Below are 22,622 nucleotides of genomic sequence, written 5' to 3'. Positions count from 1 at the left end.
CATGTGTTTCCAATGTGTGCAAAGCTTCAGTTTATGATCAAAGACGTGATATATCCATCAGCCTCGGCTGTGCGTCGATTTCAATGTCATCCTGGAAAAATACTAGTAATACAAGTAAGACGGTGATGATAGCTTTGTGCCTGTTAGCATTGTACAATCATTTTAAGAGAATCTCCTTAGCTCACAGCATTGGATTTCCTAAAAACACCCTCACAGAGTTGCTTTTGTGGCTGTTGGCGAATATGTGTGATAAATAATCTAGAGATTTAACATGTATAGCAACACTAGTGGCCACATACTGTGTCTGGCTGATGGGCAAGTCATTACAAACTCAAGGCATGCAGCGATCAAACACTGATCAAACGCACATACATTTGTATTAAAACCCAACGGTAGCGGCAACCGCACTGAGAAGCTAAACATGTTTACAGAATGATGCACAAAGACATTTGAAATGTTTCCTTTGGATTAAATGATGCAGCCATCAACCATTTCTCGTTCATATTTTACTGAGCGTAAACATCATTCAGCTTCAATGAAGAGTTGGAACAAGTTGAAGAAGAATAATAGTGTTTGAAGCTGACTGTGAGGATTAAGATGATATTAACAACCCTTAAAGTTACTTATGGGGAAATAGAAAAACGAAAATTAATTTTAAGGTGTTCATCCGGCACAGTAACCAAACTTCAAGAGACGACCTCCGTCACTCAACAGGGTTCTACGCGTATGGCGCTCAGTTCTCATGGCTGGTCCCACCTATTGTTTAGATCTGCTTGGGGGGAAACAGAGAAGCAGGCAGAAGGAAAGAACCTAATGTGTTGCTTCTTGCCTGTGCATTCTTGGCATAGCTCTTTGCCCTTTTCATTTTTTGACTATGATTTTTCTTTTTTCTCCCTCGCTTTAATAGTGAAGCCAAGGGTCCACAGCCAGCCAAGTCCCACCGCTCCAGTCTGGCTGAGCCACAGAAAGCTTGGCTTCTTCTCCTCCCTGCTCTCGCTCTCCGTGTCTCCGTGTATGACTACAGAATGCGCCCCTCTCCCTTTCACTTGGGATGTTTCTCTATATTGCTACGTCTCTTCTGTTTGTCTTTTTCTTTTCTGTTTTCTTTTTCTGTCCGGTTACATTGGACAATCTGCCCATTTGTTTAAATGTCTCTTCTTGTGCATTCTTTTAACAAAACACACACACACACACCAACCTTTTGTACTTCCTTGCATGTCTGTCTGTCACAGCCAGCGGACTGGTTTAGCAGGCGAGGTTCAGCTGGCTCCGCAAACACATGGCTCTCAATCTGCCTTCTCATGTGTGCTGGAATGGTATTTATTTTTCTTTGCTGTTCCGGCTTTCTATTTAATCCTCTTGTAATTTTGCGAACATGTTTGAAGACAGTAAATATGTTCGGACTTGTACATATGGACGAGGAAGACGTCGTACTGTGCCATATGTGTTTTTGCTTTTGTAAATAACATTGTAGACTGAGACATTTTCAATCCCTTGAATCACTAGAAACACCTTCACTGTCAGATACCTTCAAAAACATATTTCATAATGATAAGATAACCCTGGCAGTATTAAAGCGATGATGTGCCCTCTAAAATTCAGCTGCTCCTCAGAAGGCAAAGCACTAATTTTCCGCACTAAAACGAATAAATGTGAGTTTGAATACGGATATAAGAGACAGTGATGGCAATTTGCTCCCCTCTGTCTCTCAAGTGAAATTGAATTATAGATCAAGAGCCCCTTATGTGCCGCTAACAACCGATTTCTAGAGCTGAAACAAAGCCTGCTCTCTCTTCTGCAACGCCCATTTCTATCCGATCAGCGCCATTCATTTCGCCACTTAGACAGGAATCTAATTAGACCAGAATATCAACATTAAAACACATATCTACACCCCCTCCTCTCTCTCTGTCTTTGTTTCTCTGCTCTTCCCTACAGCTGGTGAGAGTATGGTTTGTGGCCGCCCCTCCCCCAGCGTTTGAACAAGCCAATAAGAGAGCACGTCAGCAAAATACCCTCCCTCCACAATCACACACCATCCCTCGGTTTCCCTTACCCCCCCCCCCCCCCCCCTCATCCATTCCCTACCCCATCCCCCAGAGCCCTCTACACCCCATCCCCCCTTTCCTGCCGCCCCTAACCCACTTACTCATCCTGCCTCCACCCTCCTGCACACCCACCAGGCTTCCCACACCCTCCCTACTTTCTCACCCGTGTTCGTCCTTCCTGTAACTGCTCCCGAGTCCTCTTGCTTTTCCCTCTCACAGTTTCCCAGTCACCCTTTTTTTTCTGTACACCCTTCCTTTGGACTCACTCTCCTCCATTGCACCCACTCGCCATTTTCCTTATCCCCATCTCTGTCGCTCCCCTTTCCTTCCCCCACACCCCTCTCGCCTCCCTCCCTCTTCAGAGGCCTTATCTTGTGAATATCGGTAGCATACTGGGTGAAAAATTGATCCTCCCCGCCTGTCTGTGGACTTGCCACAGCGCATTAGCCTGTGTGTGATTGTGTGTGATGTGTGTAATGTGTGTGTGTGTAGGCAGAGAAGGGGGGATGAGAGGAGGAGTGAAGGAAGGAGGGTGAGGTGGGAGGGATATTTGCATATCATCAAAGTAGGGAAGGGGAGTGTAATGAGGAGAGAATGTGTGCGTGTGTGTGTTGGGTGAATGTGTGTATTAGGACTAGTGTTGACAGGTTGGGTTTGAGAGTGTGTGAAATGAAAGACCAAGACCAGGGGAATATGTAATGGGAGGTGAGATGGACTGGGGTGGGTTTCGGGACGAGTCTCTGTGTGAGAGAGGACAGACGGACTGAAATCACATGTATGCTTCCCTTCACATAGTATTCATCATACCCCTCATTCACACACAGATGATGCATAGCACATCGGCAGGCAGGCATTTTTTAACAATAGTTTGTCAGACATATATAATATGCTGACCATATCCTGATGATTTTGTCACAACAGAACCAAAAAAAAGGTACTAGCTCCAGCCTCATTCATCGCTATCGCAGAGGGTCACACAAGCATTCCCGCTGGTTTAGCCTTGATGGTGAATAATTTAATTAGACCAATTTATTTCAGACAGAAGGTGGATTATCCTATTTTCTGTTTATCTATATCTATATAGCTATATATAGATATAGATATATATCTATATATATACAACTTTTGTAAACACAGCACATACTTATTTTTAAAGCAAACTTTCAGCTCCAGAAGAAACAGCTGCAATGGGTAGACTTGGTATTTGTAAATAAATAATTTAAAGCCCCTTTTAGCCTGCCTCTCTGCTATCCGCAGCTCCTGATTTACTAGTGCATTTAATCGATCACTGATCCTCGACGAATTCATACTACTATATTAACTAGCGGTTTGATTATAAAGAGGACACAAACCAGCCACAAAAAACATTTTCAAATATTATTTCGTCTTCTTCTGATCTCGGTGAATGCGTAGGAGAGGCATATACTAAAATCTACTCCAAACGCTTTCTTTGTTCTGGTATCGACTGGCCATGCCTGCTGCAATCCGACTTGAGCGTTGACGGTCTGTCACATTTCACGCTGACACAGAGCGCGCGCACACACACACACACACACAGGCATACAGCATACACTCACACGCTGGGCTGACCGTGTTATCGACGCATTCAAAGTCAGGAGTACAGTCGTAGAGAGCACATCGCAGGTAAGATTTTATTTAAAATAAACATACTCCGTACGGGAGATTAGACCGGTTTTCAGCGGTAGACTCCGAGGCGGGGTCATTCCTCAGGACCGTGTTAATTTTAGCCGTGGTTCTTTCTCCGTAATTAGGTTGACCACTTTTAAAAAAAAATCTTTCTCTGTATGGTTGTTTGTTTCCCCAGGTGGGAAAACATTACCGGGTCAACATAACGCCATGAAATATATCGCGAATAAGTTTGTAGAAGCCCCCTTTTGGTTTGGTTACTATTAACCGAGCAATTTAAAGGGATTCGAGGCGTGGGTGGCAATCGACGGGGTTTTTCTCTGTGTTGGTCGGGGGGGTTGGTTACCAAGCTAACGTTAGTGAACATTACGCATACCAGCTAAAAGAGTTTAAATGGTTCTTAAACTAAACAAAGTTGCATTGAACTTGTATTTCTGGCTTTAAAAGCCGCTATGAGGAAGCGCTCGCGCGGATGCTGTGCGGTCTCGAATGAGCGTAACGTGCGTTTTGTCACAGCGGGCTGTGCGCACTAACGTTAGCATGTTAGCCTAGCGGCGTGCTAGCGCGCAGCACTCGGCGGCTCGGTTGTTGTGAACTAACAACTAAAACGTTACCGTTGGATTAAAAACGACCGTCCTGTTAATTCCCACCGTAAGTATGTAAACCTACATTGGTAAATCCGTAGGGATTTAGTTTAGAACGCGAGTCATACGTTGTTTCGGCCGGACTACGTTAGTGGTTGAACCGGTTTAGGAGAACCACGCTGGGTTCAGTAACGCTGCTTGGATAAACTTAAGGGAAGTAGGTAACGTCCCCTCCCTCCCCCCAAAAAGAAAGTTGGAACACGTGAATGTCGGATAAAACAATTTCTTTTGAAACCGTTGGGTGTTGTTTTTTCTCTGAACCGCAACAAAGGAGCCCGGTTTAACCGCTCGCCACTCTCCCAACTTTCTGTATTTACAAACAGCGACTCGGAGCTGCTTCTGTGTGAGGAAACGAGAGGAGCGGGCAGGAAAAACACAACGCAGCGCGACACACAAACACACGAAAAAGAGGAAATCCCCCGAAAGGAAATGCCAATCGCAGCCACTGGACAGCCAACGACTCGGGAGCACAGAGTTTGCCCCCGGCTGCCCTCCACCCCGGAGCCCGTCCCCAAAGGGGTTGATTTATTCGACGAGGCGGGGGCGGCGGAGTCGGCGGAGCGGACGGAGTACGGGGGCGCGGAGGGGGGCCGGGGACTGGGCTACAGTTACAGCCAGAGCGGCGCTAGGGGCTTTGCACAGCCCGGATCCACCAACGGCTCTCCGCCGCAATCACCAGCCGCCTCCTCCTCCTTTCTCTTCCATCCCCTCCATCCCCTCCACCACCACCACCACCACCACCCCCACCACCACCACATGGCCATGGAGCCCCCAAGGACTCGATCGCGTTCTCGGTCTGGATATTACCAGCAGTACGGGGGCGGAAACGGCATTGGAATTACCGGTGGCGGAGTGACGGGATCTAACCTTCATCTCCACCACCATCAACACCAGCAGCACCATCAACACCAGCAGCACCAGCAGCAGCTCCATCCACAGCAACACGGGGCCGGTTGCGAACCACTTGGAGCTCACGCCATCCTCTCGGAGAACCAGCCGCGAGCCCCGGGAAGCAGCGCCGCGCCGGGCGGCCAGAGGCTGTCTTCTGTCCCTGGAGCACACCGCGTCCCGGCGGCAGGTAACTAAATGTCCCCCCGCTGGTCGCTGTAACTGACTTCCGTGGGTGTGGGAGTGCAATTTTTATTTTTTTTAGCCCACGGAGGCGAGTGAATCAGACGGTTCACTCGACTTTAGCCTCTTTACGCATCACCGAGTGGTACAGATGGATGTCGAGGTGTCAATTACCGCGGGGGATGTTTTTCAGAGGCGAGTCCAGAGGAGCCGGCTGTCCTGCAGTTGGCATGTGTGTCATTGGAATGAAATGAATCAACATCGGTCCTGTGTGTGGGTGGGGGGGGGGGGGGGGAGTCGCCTCGAACTTATTGAACTGCCTCGAATAGGTGGTCGCCCAGAAAGTTATTCTTAAAACAATGTGACGTGTCTTTAAATCAACTACTCTCTCTAAACTAGGCTTCTGGTCAAAATGCTGGCTAGATTACCACGGCGTTTGGCAATTAAGTAACAAAAACAGGGACTCCTCCAGATATTTGTGTGGTCTGTAGAGCCGGTTGGACATATTCAGTTTCAGATTTGCGGGTTCTCTACCAGTCACTATCTGGGTAAACCATGCGTTGGTATTTGTCCTTCTTTGCAATGTAAAATGTGCACTGTGTGACTGGACCGGCGGTCGATGGGGAAGACGTGTGAGGCCACTCTCAGCGATGTCAGTGCAGTGGACCAAACAACATAGAAACGACACAGCTAGAGTTTCACAATCAGCGAGGCTTTGGGAGAGCTTTTATTTCAGCACAGCAAACTGGCTCCTCAGGTTAGAAAAATCCTTTTAGTCGTTTAATTTCTTTGCTTGCATTGAGGAATATTTATTTTGCATAGTTAAACAATGGAAAGCGATTGGTTTTGCATTTGTAATGTGCACCATAAGACAAATAGTTTCTTGTAATTCACTTTAATTACTTTGTCAAATGTCATATGGACGAAAATTCTGGCACAGACTATCTACATTTAGACACAGAAAGGTAAAAAAAAAAGACCAAGTTGGGGCGGCGAACTAGTCATCTGCAGAATGTATCGCTGTGCTGTGACCTACGACCCATACTCTGTCACAGGAGCTTGGCAATGACATGTCGGATAGCACCAATCAATGGCTGGAATGACTGTATTGTATTTCCATCCAAATGGATTTCGATCTAGAGGGGTAGATGCTGAATAGAGATTCTATGGACACTAATTCATTACATGGATTCATATAAATTACACGTGAAATGCACAGAAAAAAGTAAAATGGAGAAAAGAAAATAGTTTTGTGTATTTATACTATTTAAAATGAGCAGAAACCATAAAGTGTTTTACAGGTTATACCTCATTTTGTAGCTGAAAAGCGCTTTTTTCAAAAAAAAAAAAAAAATTTAAATAATTTTTTCTTCTAGCATTTGCATTGTTAACTTCGCCAGAAGAAGCCTCAGGGCTAATTTTCTATTTGAATATTCTTTTACACAAGTGAAGCAGCTGGCCAGCTGGATCTTTCCCAAACTACACATTTCTTTAGACGGCTCTATTTCCAGAAAGGGTCCTGCTTGTTGAGACAGATGGAGGGATACTTCATCCATTCTTCCTGTGCTAGTCACCTGCGTTCGGCATGAAAGCTAATGATATCTTGTACTCTTCAATCCCTCCTCTTGTCCGTTTCTAAAACTCCCGGCCTTTTTGTGCCTCATTCTTTTATATACTTTGTAGGGCTCACATTTTTGCCTAATGCCTTTTTGGGCATTTTATCTCATTTACTATTTTCTTGGCTTTGCCTACCTTTTTTAGGAAGTTACCCTGTCTAATGAGGGGCAAAAAGAGACTCAAATGTAGACTCAAGCACAGAAAATGTAAAAGCACTTAGGCCTAAGTTCCCAAACAAATGCTTACAACTGCTGCCAAATTGGTCCATGTGGATATATCTGACTCTATAGCAGCTGCTATCCTGTCCTTATTCTTATCCACCTCTGTCACAGCCTGTCCCCTCTTCAACCCTTTGGATCATTCAACCCCTTTATGTGCCTGTCCCCCCCCCCCCCCCCCCCTTTTTTTCTCTGGTCTCCTCCCCATTGTCTAATGGAGGGATCGTTTTAATGGATTGCCCAGAGGGGCATACACTCGTCCACTCTACCTTTACCCCTCCACTCCGATCCTCTCCATCCCTCTGCCAGCATTAGAGGTAGAAACATGCACTCTTTTTTACATTTTTTTTGATACTTTCCTTTGTCTTGTCTCCCAAGCAACCCCCTCCAGTTTGAAGGGAAACTCTTTCACATGGATCGACCAAATGGCAGGGGCTCCCTGCTACTCTTGTCACTCCAAATAAACGACAAAGCAGCCCCGTTGGTAAGCAAGAGAAGGTCCTGGGGCTAGAAGACAGTGCCCTCAAATTAGCTTCAAACCCAGGCATAGGACTCTTGATTTGTTTCGACAAAAAAATACGTACTCATAAAAGGGGATCGGAGAGAGATGGTCAATGTAGGGAGATTACAAGAGGGGGGGGGGGGGACCAGTCGGTGTAAAAACTGAACTGGAGCAGAGAGCGACTGGGAGCAGATGGAGGCGCGGCTGGGAGGGGTCCTGCGTGTTTACACTAGAGTCTGTACAGGGCTGAGTGTAGGTAGACGTAGGTGTGAGAAATGCATGCACAAATTCATTTTGAGTGAGGGAGAGCTTGTTTGCATGTAGGTCTCCCATCCCGGTCGATGTGGGAATACCCAGCGGTGCGATGCTGGATTTCTTTAGGAGTCAGTCTTTGGGCAGCTAGACTTTTTTTGTTGCTCTCTCTAACTGGATTTGATTTGATTTGAAGAATTTTATTTCTTGAACATGTAGACACCAAATAATAAAAAATTAAAAAATCAACATAGACGTAGACCACAAAATGAGAAAATACACCTTTTGTTCAAGAAAAGGAGTAGGGGGAAGCAAAAGCTTATAGATACCCACCTCTTTCTTATCCATATTCTCAATTAGTATACTTCACATTGCCATCCTATAATTTCAAATCATATGCCGTACTCATCTGTGGCAGGACTGTTTGGACCCCTTTCACCAAGCTAAAAGAAAAAGCAGCATCCTAATCACGGCAGCAACTTGCAAGTGGTCAGCTCTGAATTTCTGTAACTTGGCGGTGGAGCACTTGTCTAGTGGTTATACAATGAAGGCCATGTTAATTTGAAAGGCTTTGGAGGCGGGTGGTCTTGACAATGTTAATTTTGAGTAATTTTTTTCCGCCATATTCAACCTTTATTTGTTTCTTTTTAGATGACACTCGTTGTCTTTTGGGGTTTATGCGCCCCCTGGCTTCTCAGGGAACAGTCCGAGGCCTGGGCTTCGCAAGCAAAGCTTTACCAGCTCACGCATGGATTTTGAACTGGTTGCCTCTGTTGCAATGTCCAAGTCTCAAGAATTTGTTCATATCTTGGTTCGTTGGTGATTTCAAATGGACCCGTCTGTGCCCTTCCTTAGATCTTGTTGCTGTCTTTCTGCCTCAGTGTTTACCGGTTATGGAAAGTGAGCGGGCGATGAACATGCAGGGCGATGAACACCGCACGGCAAGTCTGGAGATGTTGATGGAGGTTGCTAGAACCGGCTGACAATATCCATCTTTTGGTGTATTTAAATTCACCTATTATACCAAACCGCTCTATTGCACAAAAGCCTCTGTCTGTTTCTCAGGGGTTTATTATGACATCGTTATAGTAAGGTTGACTGACTGACTGACGTTGGTCTTGGGTGTATATAAGACGTGTTGTTGGTTAAACACGGAGCTGTTACATTTCTGACACGTAGTTGCTGTGCAGCTCCTCAGAATGTAGTTTTAATGAGTTGATGCCTCAGTTTGTGGGTATTATGTTTAAATTTCTGATGGAAGGACAATAATTAAAATGTATGTAATGTGTATATACACTGTAGTTAAAGCTCACACAGTCTCAATCCTTTTTGTTTGTTGGTGATTGGTTGGTCGAGGAAGGAGAGTATTTTGGATTTTCAGGATGAAGGAGCAACCTCAGGCACTGCTGCAGTAACTAAACGGAGATCAAAATAATGAGAAAGGGAGCAAGGAACAGTAAATGGATGGAGGACAATGATGGAAAATTTGTCCCCTTTCTAAATGCGCGCGCACACACTAGGGCTTACCTCCGTGAAGCAGGGTCAAGCAGGTAATGGCTGGGTGGAGGCTACCTGCCACCCTATTTTGAGCCCGTACGCCAGCTTGTCCCCTCAACTCCGCTTTGCACGAGGGTGTGAAGTGTGCTGTGCCATGTGTTGAGAAGGCGGGGTGATGCGAGAGGTGTGTTGGGTTTGCGTGTAGGCACGTCTTACACTTCTTACAGGCTTAACTTGTCTTTCGATTGTGTGTAAATTGGGACATGTTCTGTGGCAGTCGACAATATTTCAGTGCGTTCTTCCCTCTTTGTTATCTGTCATCATATCGCTATATCTATTTTTGTTTTTGTTTCAACATGAAGGGCAGTTTAATAGAGTCCGCGACAAAGAGGGTGATGAAGATCATGGTGAGATGGTGCGATGGTGGAAAGCAAGGAAATGTGGATTCTGTGAGATAAAGGAGCGGGGAACATATGGTGGAGGGAGACGGGCCGGCAGATAGGGAAACGGATCGGTGGCAGGATGGTGATGGAGAGTTGATGTTGGAGGAGGATGTGTGAGGAGGGGGTGAGGGACGAGGAAGGGATGGAGAGGTGGAGGAAATGGATAGATATAGCCGATGCACTCTGAGGCCTACAGAAAATCAATAGCAGTCAAGAGGGGAAGCCACAACCCCCACCCTGCTCCCCTTCCCTCTCTGACGGCTGTCTCCGCCTCCAGTCGTCCTGCCCTATGTGTTTTCCCTCCATTCCTTATCTTTTCTCCTCTCCCTGTCCTCCCTAGCGGTCTCACCCTTTCCTGTACGTTTCCATCGTTCCTCTTCCTCTGTAACGCCACTTTGCTGCCTTCTTATTGGGCATGTTGCCTTCTTCCTCACACAGACCGGCGCCGTCATGCAGGCCGTGTCGATCTCCCTCTTTACCAAGCGGCCTCCTTTTTTTTTTTTTTTTTTTTCTCCTACGTGCTTCAGATGAAACGTGTACCTTTTTATTATTTATATATACCCTAATTATTATATTCTTAACTTTTCCAAAACACCAGAATGCGCTGGTAGTTTTCTGCAGTTTTTGTTGTCTTGCAAAGTAGTGCTCTTTGGTTTGAAATAGTTTTTGTGGTTAATAAAACATCAAAATGTCCTCACAATCCATAATTTTACAAATCGCTGGGCAATCTTTTGTGGTCGTGTACACGTTATTTATTTTTAGGCTTGTTTTATTCTCCAGTGTGCTACCACGTCACATTGCAAACCCCATTCATTCATTCGATTAAAAGATCTCCTGGAATGTGCCAGATTAGTAACAATAAACGCTATTACTCCCACAATTGACTCTGTAAAGCTCGTCGTGAGGCTTCTGATGCTTTAAGGTCCTTTTTTGGATTAGCTTTTTTTATTTTTTATTTATTTTTTACCATTGCCCTACAGCATGTCTGTTATGTGTACTTTAGACTCCTGTATCTAACTTGCCGTGACAGTGCGTGCGTTTAATGTATTAACATATTTTCAAGCGTATAATATTCATGAAATGGCCCTTTTTTTTATTGGCATCTTCTAAAAGGTCCTTGCTGCTGGAGAAGAAATGATTGTGTCCACACACGCTGGAATTCATATTGCTGTGGTGCCGTTCAGCTTTGCCTGAGTGTGGAAACTAAACTGCGTGTGCCGTGTGCAGTCTGCCAATTCCAAGCAGTGGCCCGGACGTCATCGAAGCGTCCCAAACCCGTCCTGTAGCCTCTGAGCTCTACAGAGGGCCTCAATTTACCGGTCTCGGACTATTTGCGAGCGAGACTATATTCAGGGAGCTGGATTTTTTTTCTCCTTTTTGTGACCGGTGAATGAGTGTCTCACAGAAACGTGTGACGTCCCGCGAATGATTCACCGTCCCAAATGCACCTGGTGGAAATATCCCTTTAGTTGGTTTTCACTACACTAATGTAAGCATTACTTTTATCCGCCTTTTCAAACCTTTCATTTTCCACGGATTGGAGAGGGAATGGGTTTAAAAAAAAAAAAAAAAATTTTAAATGAATTGAGGAATTCTTTGTTGTCAATCACAGCTATTCTTCAAAGCAGGAGGCTGAGCAGTAAAGATCCTGCAGACAATAGCCCAGGGGTTGAAATGCGTTATTCAAAAGAATATTTAGCATCTACTCCCATCTAGTTTAGCTCTGGTATGTCTGTAGTGCTCACCTTCGGTGTTCCACTGGCACCATCTGTGGGGACAACGTCCCCGGCTAAACACATGCCCACCACAAAGGGGAAAACAACAATAAAAAGATGACAGGGTCGTGGCAAAACAAAGGAGTAAAAGTCTTAGCCGTGATGCAAGCGGCGGTATCATCGGCTCCTCTAATCCAGGATTACGGGCTTTAGTGTGTGTGTGTGTGCTCCTACGTCTACTGGCTGTGATCTAAAGAGTATGCCATATGCGTCTGGTCACTTTTCTACTGTACACACGGCCGGTACCCTTCTCGCAAACATGTTGTCATTGTTTCTTTTGCTGCTGGGTATTTAATCCAAGTTGCACAAAAACAATAAAAACAAAAGGATTAGGTTTGCTGTGTAGATTAAGAGGAGTCTCTCCACAACGTCGGGGTAGAACAGTGCTATCGATTTCATCCAAAAGTATCGTCAACATGTTGTGGATATCCACATTGTAAAGTAATAAACTCATCAATACCGACGTTCATGCTGATCAAACACAGTCGTGCTAGTCAAGTTAAATGCTTTGTGAACATGTAAATAATCGCTTGGTGGTCCAAATGGAATTCCATGGACATTTTTTGCTATTATTATTATTATTATTATTATTTGTAGAAATATACATTCTTTGATACCTTGATGTATTTGACACCCGCAAAAAATATCTACAACATGTTTATCACTAGATCAGTTACTGAGGTACTGAGCAACTTTTTATATGAACGTGTACTAAAAGAACACCTGGCAGATTTCAGATACATCTTTTCTCACGGTGTGATGTTCGTTCTCTTCTCTTCTCTGTAGGAGCTTCTGGCGGATCCTACCACTGCCACCCTGATCACGCATATGGCGATGAGAGCGATAAGGTAAGCCACACCCCTTTAACATGTACAACAATGCATATATGGATCTATTTCAATATGAGGATTATCTTCTCTTTGCTAAAGCTGGGTGAAGGATGTAGATGCGTTTGGGCTGAAGATGGGTATTTTGGTTGGGTTCTATAAAGATAAGTCATGTTTGTTCTGTACACACCTTTTAAAAACTGCTTCATGTTTCACTAAAGCTGAATTATTTTCCAAGCTGTTCATTTGAACCATCATGCATGTTCAGAGAGCCTGCTGAAGCATTTGCCTGTGGCAATGATGCCCCCACCCTTCCAAAGGGTGGAGGAATATCAAGTTTGTTTAAGCAAATTCCTTATTGGCAGTTGAACTCACTTTCCTTCACCCATTATTGTAGGAAATAATGGGTGAAGGCCGAAAATTGTTTATTTGTCACCCATCGTATAGTTTTTAATTCCCATTGAAGGTACTTATTCATGGTCATAAACTTTAATTCATAATGGAAGAAAATTTAAAGTAAATCACTAAATTTATATTCGTCATCACAAGCGAAGCTGGCAGACAAAGCAAAAAACGATGAGGGAGAAGAGGGGAGGCAGGATGCTGCGGAAGGTGTTGCAAAAAGCTTGGAGGGATGGGAGGGCGAAAACAAGGAGGGGGCATTGCTAATGAGTTCAGCTCCAGCTGTGGGACTTTGTTGGAGTGAGGGAAGGGGGAGAGGAAGGAGGGGGACGGACGGAGGGAGGGACAGTGACACAGGAAACAAAATGGGTTTTGAAATCTTGTTGATGGAACGAAAATAAGTGGGGGAGGGCAAAGTGTTTCGAGTGTTAGCCGAAGCATGTCTACAAATATTAATGGATCTGTAAAAGCAAATGACCATATTTGCTCAGTGTGCACATTCATGCACAATTGCTATTGCATGAAAGCTAGAAAAGGGAGACTTTGGCTCAGTTGTAGGTGAAAATTTGCATTCACTCTGTGGGCCTCTCTTTATTTTGGTTCTCGGCATTGACAGCGAAGCTACAACAGCTGCTGGCCTCAGTTACTGTGTGTGTGTGTGTGTGTGTGTGTGTACATGGTGAACTAGAATGTGGTAGGGTGTGTCTGTACTTGTGCTTCAGGATATCTGCCCAGCTTGGCGAGTGCACGCTGAATGTGGACACAGTGAAAGGAATTGAGGGTGTGTTGTGTGTGTGTGTGTGTGTGGTCTCCACAATGTGTCTGCAAAGCTGAATGTGCTGTAATACCAGACGTAGAGCAGTTCACAATGTTTCTTGGCTGTGCTGCGAGTCACTGTGTCTTGAGTATTTGTGTCTGTGTTTTGAGTCAGCATGTCCTTTTTTTTCTCTATCATTCTGGCTTTAGTGAAAACATGTTTGGACCAGAAGTGTGTGTAAAAGTTCACAACAAACATCCTATTAGAACATAAGGCCACTTGAAGGCATATGGCTTAGAGAGAGAGCGAGCGCGCACACACACACACACACACACTCCTTTGTCTGACAACGCTCTCCTCCCACTAATGTGGGTCGACGGGCCCATCAAACTTTCATACTAATGGGCAATAGTCTGCATTTGTTAAGACTGTGTGAGTGTGTATTTGTGTGTCCGGTCTAAGAACTTCTTGTCTCGTCCCCTCAGATCTCAGTCCCGGGTTTTCGAGACAGAGCAGGGCCAGAAAAGACAGACAGAGGAAAAAGGGGGAGGGAGCAAGAGGCAGAGGGGTTCAGTTTATCTGATGGGAGCGAAGGGGGGGGATGGGAAGAGGCTGCTGTTCGGGGGGAGGGGGTGTGAGGCGGGAATATGTCGGGCTTGGGATGGAGGAAGCTGGCTTGGATATGAAAATGGGCACAGTAGATGTCCCTAGGGTGTTGGTGTTAGGCTGGTACAGAAATGCGGGGTGTCGGGAAGGAGGGGGTGCTGTCGAGGGGGCTGGGAGTGGGGGTCGATCGCTGGTGCCCTCCAGCATGTAAAGAAATGCCGTAGAGTGTAGCTTTAATTAATGATGTCATTTACCATTTATTTTTTTTGTTTGTTTCATTGACCAAAAGGAATACGGAGAATAATTCAGATGTTAATTTATGTGAAGAGGCCTTCTGATATGTAAAAACATTACCATGTACGTTTTTATCGAGCAGTTAAGATGTCTTTCATTATATATTAACAAAACTGCCCCGTGCATATTTCCTGGAAATTTGAATTCCTAGAGATCTCATTCTACACATCCCGGGGCGGTACGGTGTCGGGACAGGCTCAGTGATGCAACATGTCATTTTGGACACAAATTCACCCCAATTATTTGGCCGCAAACACACGGACCAATCCGTTTTTGTCGTTGGGGTTTCTGGTGCGCCCGAGCTTCTTCTCTCCCTCAACTGTCTTTACTCATTCTATCCACTTCTCCCTTTCTCCTCCGTTGTGCAGCGTTCGTCCCAACCCTTCTCCTATCCCATGGTCCTCTCTGGTCAAGCTGAAATCAAGGCATTCTTATTGTTTGTCTTGCCCACATAACACACAGATATTCTCCCGTTCAGTGTGTTTTTAACACTGCAGGAGAAACGCACTTTGTTTGTTTGATCGAGCTGCAGCATCTTGCTCTGAAGCGCTTCAGAAGGCTTTTGGTTTTTTATGGGTCGTACACCCTCAAACAGTGGCAGCCTTCCACGTGTGAATGTGCGCATGTCTGCAGGCCTTTCCATAACTGCGTGTTTCTGCAGCTTGCACTCCAGCTGTTTCCTGTTAGCTATCACACTGCTCTCAAGGTTGCTGTGTGTCTCTGCATAAGTGTGTGTTGAAAGTCACAGCCGCTGAGTCATTTTTATCACACTTTTAACGCGTCTCTCCCACAAAGAGGTGAGGTGGAAGCAGGGATTGAGTAAGTAGAGGGGGTAAAAGTAATGTGACTATGAATGTGTGTGTGTGTGTGTGGGCTCTTGAGTAACTTGTGTGTTCCTCAGAGCGGAGCTACGGCTTGTGTTCTGGAGCGTGACTAAGAACGGATACATGAGCGTGTGTGTTCTTGCCTCGCCGAGTGTGAAAGTCACTGTTTGACTGTAAGTGAAGTGACTCACAGATGAGATGCGTTTATGATAACTCCTCAGCCGGTCTTAAATCTTGATGACGACACCTATTTCACGGCCTTTGTGCGTCTCACCGGCTTCTGTTTGTTGAGCTCTCCAGTTGAGGGTGTGTATGTATGACTCGCACGTGGGCTTGTGAGTACTTGTCTTGCATTTCCTCCCTCCAAGAGGAAGTGACCTTATACCCCCATGGTCTCAGAGCACTGGTGGTGTATATGCGCTCTTTCTCGCACGCACACACACACACACACACACACACACACTGGATCCTACAGGAAATGCCACTAGTCACAAAGGAGCTGTCTGTGCAGTAGTACGTATTGGGGGACCGTTGCTCATCGTGAAATTGATTTGATACGAGTGCTATGGGTCACTAAGCGCAACACTCACCCTCTCCCTCCCTTCTTTTTGTTTCTTCGTGTTCCTCCCCTCTGCAGAGTGAGGAAAGCCCCAGTCCAAAGCGCCAGAGGCTGTCCAGTCAGTCGGTGTTGGAACAGCTGAGCTCGTCCGCCCCTCCACCGTCCACCCCGTCTCCCCCAATCCGCCCCTGGGAGTCAGGACCCCCAAGTCGGAGACAACCTCACCCGCACTACCATCCGGAGAGATGCCTCACCCCTGCCCGCCACAGGCGCAGGTAGGTTGATTTCTTCTGCGGCTGCCACGGAGTTGGTTAACGGGCGAATCCGAAATGTGAAAAACGGTCCCTCTTCCCACCTCTAGCCCGCCTGCGAGGCGCCAGCGCGGCCGTCTCTCCAGACCCATCCGTCACATACCCCCCCATCACCACCCCGCCACCCAGGGCCCTCTACCTCGCCTGGCGCCATCAGAGCACCAGGATGAAAACTACCGCCACAACCCCAACCCCTCCACACACCAGACGTACCCGACACCGACACCCAGCGTCTACGTTCAGCCCCCTTCAGCTGGAGGCGGGGGGGCGGGTTTGGAGGAGCCCCGGGCTTTTCACCCTCCCGCTTTGTCGCCACGACTACTGCACCCGGCTGCTCATCATCTTCACCACCATCACCCGCAACACCATCATGCAACGCAACAGCAGAGGGGTGCCATGGTCATGGACTTGCATGAACAGGTTAGTCTGCAAATAGATTCAAGTTACACTGTGTGTGTGTGCTGCATATTAAACCCTTTTTCTCCTCAGTTGCAGCAGAGCAGCGTGCCAGTGTCCTACACAGTGACCCCAGTCCCTCCGCACAGTCTGGCAGCACCTTTGTGTAGCGGCCAGCACCTTCCCCCTACGTGTTCGTCACAACAACAAGTCCCCGCCTGCAGTGTGGTCTTCAGCACGGGACAACACTACCACCCGGTGAGAAGAGCCCAGCAGCGTGTGTCTGTTTGTTCATAAGGAAGTAGGCTTCGCGCTGCACAGCCTCTTGTATGAATCCGTTGGAGAAAAAGCAAAGTGGAGTTTGTGATCTTTCAGTCCTTGGCTGCCACCTTGTGGCAAGACGTGGCACATTAACATTGATCAGCCAGTTCTAACAATTCTCTCTCCCTATTCACCCCTTTTCCAGATGCTACAGGCTTGTTCAATGCAACATCTGCCTGTGCCCTATGCCTTTCCCTCGCTGCTGTCCAGTGACACTCAGTTCCTGCTCTCCCACCCCCCCCACCTCTCACACCACCCGCCCCACCTCCACACACCTGGACAGTTCCTGCCTTTCCAGACGCAACAGCCACGATCGGTACGTGAATGACTTTCTTTTGTATTTATTTATTTATATGAACTTATCATTCTGTGTGAAAAAATGACCCCACGAGAACTGTAGTTGTATTCATTTTCTTGTCAGATAACTAAGGGCTGTCTTTTATTCCCCCCCCCCCCCCCCAAAAAAAGGAAAGTATTAATATTCTATTGAAAACAATCTGCTGTCCCGGTTTAGCAGCCTCAAGAAGCTTGCACTACTCCTTGTGAACGTCTTTTGCACAGTTCTGATCCCATCAGAATGCTCGTTGTGCATTTGACATGATCCATGACGTATCGGGTTTCTTCACAGCCTTTACAGAGGATCGAAAATGAGGTTGATATTCTGGGCGAGCAGCTCTCAGTAGGTGGAGGCTTCAGTTATGCCCACCATCACCACCATCACCACCAGCCTCCCTCCTCCCTGCCGCCCTCCACGCCACTCCAGTTCCTATCGCACCATGACCCCCTTTCGCATGAGCTCTTTACAGTGGTGAGTACATCTGTCACCATGACAGCATTTGTTTGGATTAGCATATATTATTGTGGTAAGATGAAGCCTTTTTTTCCTTTGACGGAATTAATGAATTTAGTCTCCTTTGTCCCGTCTTCCACAGCCCTATCCCCACTTTATGCCTCGCCGATTCACAAGCCGGCGTTACCGCTCTCAGCAGGCTGTGCCCCCGTCGCCCTACCACCCCAGCTTCCTGCCTTACTTCCTGTAAGTGTTTCTCAAGTTTATGTGGAACTGCAAGGGTGTATTTGCAGTCGATTTGGGTCGTCTCCGATATGTCACAAATGCAATCAACCAAATTTGGTTTACCTTGTCTTTAACCACGTCCAGGTCAATGCTTCCTGTGCCCCCAAATGTGGCCCCCACCATAAATCTAGAGCTGGATGTGGACGACGGCGAGGTGGAGAACTATGAGGTAGGCTCACTGCTGCCACGTCATTTGACCGTTCACAATGACTTCTTCTTGTTCCTCTACAGATAAGACACATGTGTCTTATTAAAGGGTCCTCCTTTTGATCTAGGCTAGAGAGACGACTGCTTTTCATACTTTTTCCCATTCTGAACTTTGCATTTCTGTGTGGAACCTTCAGGCCTTGCTGAACCTTGCAGAACGTCTGGGGGAGGCAAAGCCCCGTGGGCTCACTAAGGCCGATATAGAACAGCTCCCATCATACAGGTTCAACTCCAACAACCATCAATCTGAACAGACACTGTCAGTACCTTTCTACCTTTAAAAAAAATATCTATATTGTTAGGCGATATTCTTCTTTTAAAATAGCAAACAACCTTGCTTTGTCTTACAGGTGCGTGGTATGTATGTGTGACTTTGAGTCTCGCCAGCTCCTCAGGGTCTTGCCCTGTAATCACGAGTTTCATGCCAAGTGTGTAGACAAGTGGCTTAAGGTGAGTAAAGACAATAAGCTGTTTGGATAACTAAGATGTGTTAACTGTTGTCCGCTGCCTGGTCAAACCTGTTTACATTACCCTGCTTTTTACCCCTGATATCAGGTCTTCAGATCTTTATTTATTTATTTATTTATTTATATATATATATATATATATATATATATATATATAATTACACTGTTTAACCCACAGCCTCTTGCTTTCCATTTCTTCCAGGCTAACCGAACCTGTCCTATCTGTCGGGCCGATGCTTCTGAGGTCCAGCGGGATTCAGAGTGACCAAGTCCCAAAACCCTAAATCCCTGTCGGCCTTTTGGATGCAACAACCAATCCGTGAACTTCTCTTGTTTTATCATACGCTTCCTCTGCCACATAACTGTGTGAGAAATCAGTGTTCCTTATTCCTTCACTCTTTGTCCCCCAGGACACAGAACATTCATTCTCATTTGGGATTATCAACATTTTACTGACTCTTACTCACTTTATTGCTGGACTTCCTCGGCCTTCTGTTTTGGACTTTTAGAGCCCTTCTTCTTCTCATGGTTACCCCTTTACTTTAAATTGCCTCTGAAACACGTACACACATTTTCATGTGCACGTAGACAAAGGTGTATTTTCTCGGTATGGTTGAATTGACAGTCCAATGCTATTGTCATTTCATAGTTATTATTATAATTAAGCATTAACATCATCATTTCTATTAGTCTCTTTACAATGGAATTTGAACACTATCAGTCCATTTTAATTCCTGTGTTTGTATTCTTACATTCCTCGGTGGGACAGAAGTATGTATGAGGGAAGACAAAGATACTGTGTCAAAGCTTCTTCAGAACAGCACAACATAGACTGCTTTCTCTATACACGTGTGTGTGTGTTACTTTTCCTGTGGTATTTATCCAGTCTGCGTGGTACAGTGCATTGACTCCATTAAACCGGTTTCTTTCCATTCAATTTCAGACAAATTAGACTCTGGAGGTTGAGGGCAGCTTGAGAAATGTACAGCCAAGATTTGCTTCAAAAAAATCTGTTTAAATTCTGCGTGGAGGACCAGGAAAACCTCCGCTGAAGTTAACAAGACTTGTTTTTGTTGCTCTGTTTTTTTTTTTTCTCAAAGCTACACGTCATTTATACGCTCTACAACTTTGACCCCATCACTCCATGTCCGTCCTTCTATATTTTTCTCGTCTTAAGGTCCTTGTAAAACCATTTTTACAAATCAGGACTATCTCTTTTCTCTCCCCACGGCACATTATGTGATTTGGTTAGATACATAGCTGTTGGTTAATGCCAAACATCCATAACATGTCTCCAGAACATTCATACGAGCTCGATCTTTCTCTCGGGACGAGGCCTTTTGGAAACAGTTGTCTATTTTGGTCTTTGTAGCCAAGCAGCTTTCAGTTTAGTGTTGATTTCTCCAGCATTGACAGTGAACAGGTTAGAGAATTTAAAGGTCACGGTTAATCTACTGCTTCACCACACAGTGGCTGTGACACTTCAGCACTTTATTACATAGATTTAAGACCTACACACTTTTTTTTCCCCTGAACAAACCACTGATCGGTTTGACCAAATTTTGTGTGTGTGTGTGTAAAAACAAATATTTGAATGCATCAAAAAACCTCCATAAACTCCACATTGACTTCCGGTAGCTAAACTATCCCGAAATATAAATCCCCTTCTCTTATTCCCAGTGCACATCCGTTTCTTAATGAGACTTTAATCTCTGTAAGGCCCATGTCACCATGTGATAACGATGTTCACCTTATGCACAGAGCAGCTTTTCTAATGGAATGATCGCTGTTTAGAAGCTTATAGAGAAGCTCACGTTTGTTTTGGAAAGTTCAGCCACGGCCGTAAAGTCTCACGTCTGGGAAGCATTTTACAAAACTGTAGTTTCTGCAGCTACAACTTGTTTCTATCCAGAGATCCGACAAACACGTTGGTTCAAACCTGACTTTTGTTTGCCAAAAAAAAAAAAGTGAACCAGCAGTGCATCCGTAGAGAACCAGGAAGAGCTTTGTTTCACGAGACTCTCTGTCAGTGTTGTGCGTGTATAAACAAATTCGATATCCATGGCAATGGTGAGGGGAACTATATTTTTCTTTGGTGTAAAAGGCCATTTTTGTGACCATATGCATCCATTTTGTGTCTTGGGATAGTTTTATTTGGACAGTTTTTTTTTTTTTTTGTTGTTGCTTGGTTCAATAGCAATTACCTCAGTCCCACTATTTATGTTTTGTCAGAAATCGGTGCCACCAGTATAATTTGTGCTTATCGATTTATTTTGCCAATCTTTTCCATGCAAGCTGTTGGGTTGTTGAATATTTTCCTTTTAAAACTCTGAAACTCTATAAATAAAATGGTGTCATAGTAGTTTCATTATGTATTATATCTGTAACCAAAATTATTTGAAGGCCTGTTGTGACGATAATGACATTTTTAACAAACATTTGTACATTTTGTATAAGAGTAATTACTAGTAATACTTTATTAAGTAGTGCAATGATTTTTTTAATCCCTTACCCCGTCTTTTGGATTTCAAAAGCAGGTTCAATAATAAATGTATAACACCCTCTTTGAAGACATGTTTCCCGATTCTTCTTTCCTCACACCCTGCTTGTCTTTCAGCCTTTTTAAAAATACAGTTTTTGACTCTTGGTCAGTCCATATGGTGGCAGTGATGTTCTGTTATTCACACTGTGTATCTAATAGACTCCCATGACCCAACTTGTGCTGCAGTAGTAACAATGGTATGAGACATTTGTGGACAAAAAAATGATTCTCTGCAAACCACACCGATGTCTGGTTGTGGGAAAATACATATGTTAAATTGTGCTGCGGCTTTAATTAGATTAGATAAAGTAGTTCATAGAGGTTTTACAAGAACGTTCATTACACTCATTTCTTTCCAACACCGTGTGAGCTATTCGTCGTGGTGACTTCTTTTTTTTTATTTTGTACGTATAGCGACACGTAATCTATTTATTTTTTATGTTCAAAAAGATTGCACTCGTGCGGCTTCAACGACAATGTGAAGCCTGATTGCTGTTTCCCCGGGTAACGTTAAGTAACATGTTGCTGCCTGGACAGCATTAACTCAAAAGAAGGAATAATATCCTGTTCTGCTTTGGCTAGCGATAACTAACTAGCTGAAATTTTAAGGTACAGTGGAGGGAAAGGCATCTGTTGCACGGTCCTGTGTAGCATTTAAATGAAAAGCTCACATCTTGTTGCATGATCGAATCGCAGCAGATTAAATGTCTCCATCTAGTGGACACCGTACGTTATTACATCAGCCCCAACAGGGGGACCATAGTAAATAACTCCACTATAACACTTCGTTAGGTCTATTACGTCTGTTCAGCCATGCCAAGTTAGAAAGGCCAGAGTTGAGTTCTGTTCAGGTGGTATATTTTATGTAACCAAAACTTTATTGTTACGTTTGTAAGTTGTTACATATTTTAATTAAATAAAACCCTATTTTGTTACCGTTACTCTTCATGCCAGTCAGCTCGGCCGGCAAAAAGAGCGCTTCATTCAAGTGCCTTAGTGTGCACTTATTGGTAGACTGACACTGGTATTGAATAGGTTCACTCATTGTATGTATAATACACTTGTAGCTAAATATTCTTTTTTACACTCTAGATCTCTAGAGCGACTTTTTAGAATCCTGTGTATGTGTGTGGGAGGGGGGGTTTCAAGAGACATTGTTTGTTGCAACCTCAGCAATTCCTCCAGCATGCACACTCAGCAGCCCTTGTCTGGATAAATACAGATGAAAAGGAACAACCGTAGAGTTTCTGACTAAATATATGAATGTGTCGGGTATCAACTCCGTGCCGTTATTTAGGAGCCTGAAGCTGCCTCTGTGAA

General features: G+C 45.0%; 1 protein-coding gene across 1 annotated transcript; it reads left to right on the top strand.

Moving 5' to 3' along the window:
* The first annotated feature begins 3,496 nt into the window (after positions 1–3,496).
* Positions 3,497–21,330, top strand: rnf38 (ring finger protein 38). The gene is made up of 13 exons (XM_040186964.2): positions 3,497–3,692; positions 4,663–5,417; positions 12,501–12,562; positions 16,062–16,258; positions 16,345–16,714; positions 16,784–16,948; positions 17,157–17,327; positions 17,640–17,819; positions 17,944–18,047; positions 18,171–18,255; positions 18,431–18,552; positions 18,644–18,743; positions 18,963–21,330. The coding sequence occupies exons 2-13, from the start codon at positions 4,769–4,771 to the stop codon at positions 19,023–19,025; spliced, it is 2,268 nt and encodes a 755-aa protein (XP_040042898.2). The 5' UTR covers positions 3,497–3,692; positions 4,663–4,768; the 3' UTR covers positions 19,026–21,330.
* The last annotated feature ends 1,292 nt before the right edge of the window (positions 21,331–22,622 follow it).

The sequence above is a fragment of the Gasterosteus aculeatus genome, chromosome 9 (assembly GCF_964276395.1).
Source record: "Gasterosteus aculeatus chromosome 9, fGasAcu3.hap1.1, whole genome shotgun sequence".
Classification (NCBI taxonomy): domain Eukaryota; kingdom Metazoa; phylum Chordata; class Actinopteri; order Perciformes; family Gasterosteidae; genus Gasterosteus; species Gasterosteus aculeatus.
This window is presented reverse-complemented; position numbering and strand designations above follow the sequence as displayed.

Excerpts from the sequence above, each read along its gene's own strand:
- rnf38 (XM_040186964.2), top strand. The coding sequence starts at position 4,769 with ATGCCAATCGCAGCCACTGGACAGCCAACGACTCGGGAGCACAGAGTT. Across the intron at positions 17,820-17,943 it reads CGCATGAGCTCTTTACAGTG|CCCTATCCCCACTTTATGCC; the intron begins GTGAGTACATCT and ends CGTCTTCCACAG. Across the intron at positions 18,744-18,962 it reads GTGTAGACAAGTGGCTTAAG|GCTAACCGAACCTGTCCTAT; the intron begins GTGAGTAAAGAC and ends CATTTCTTCCAG.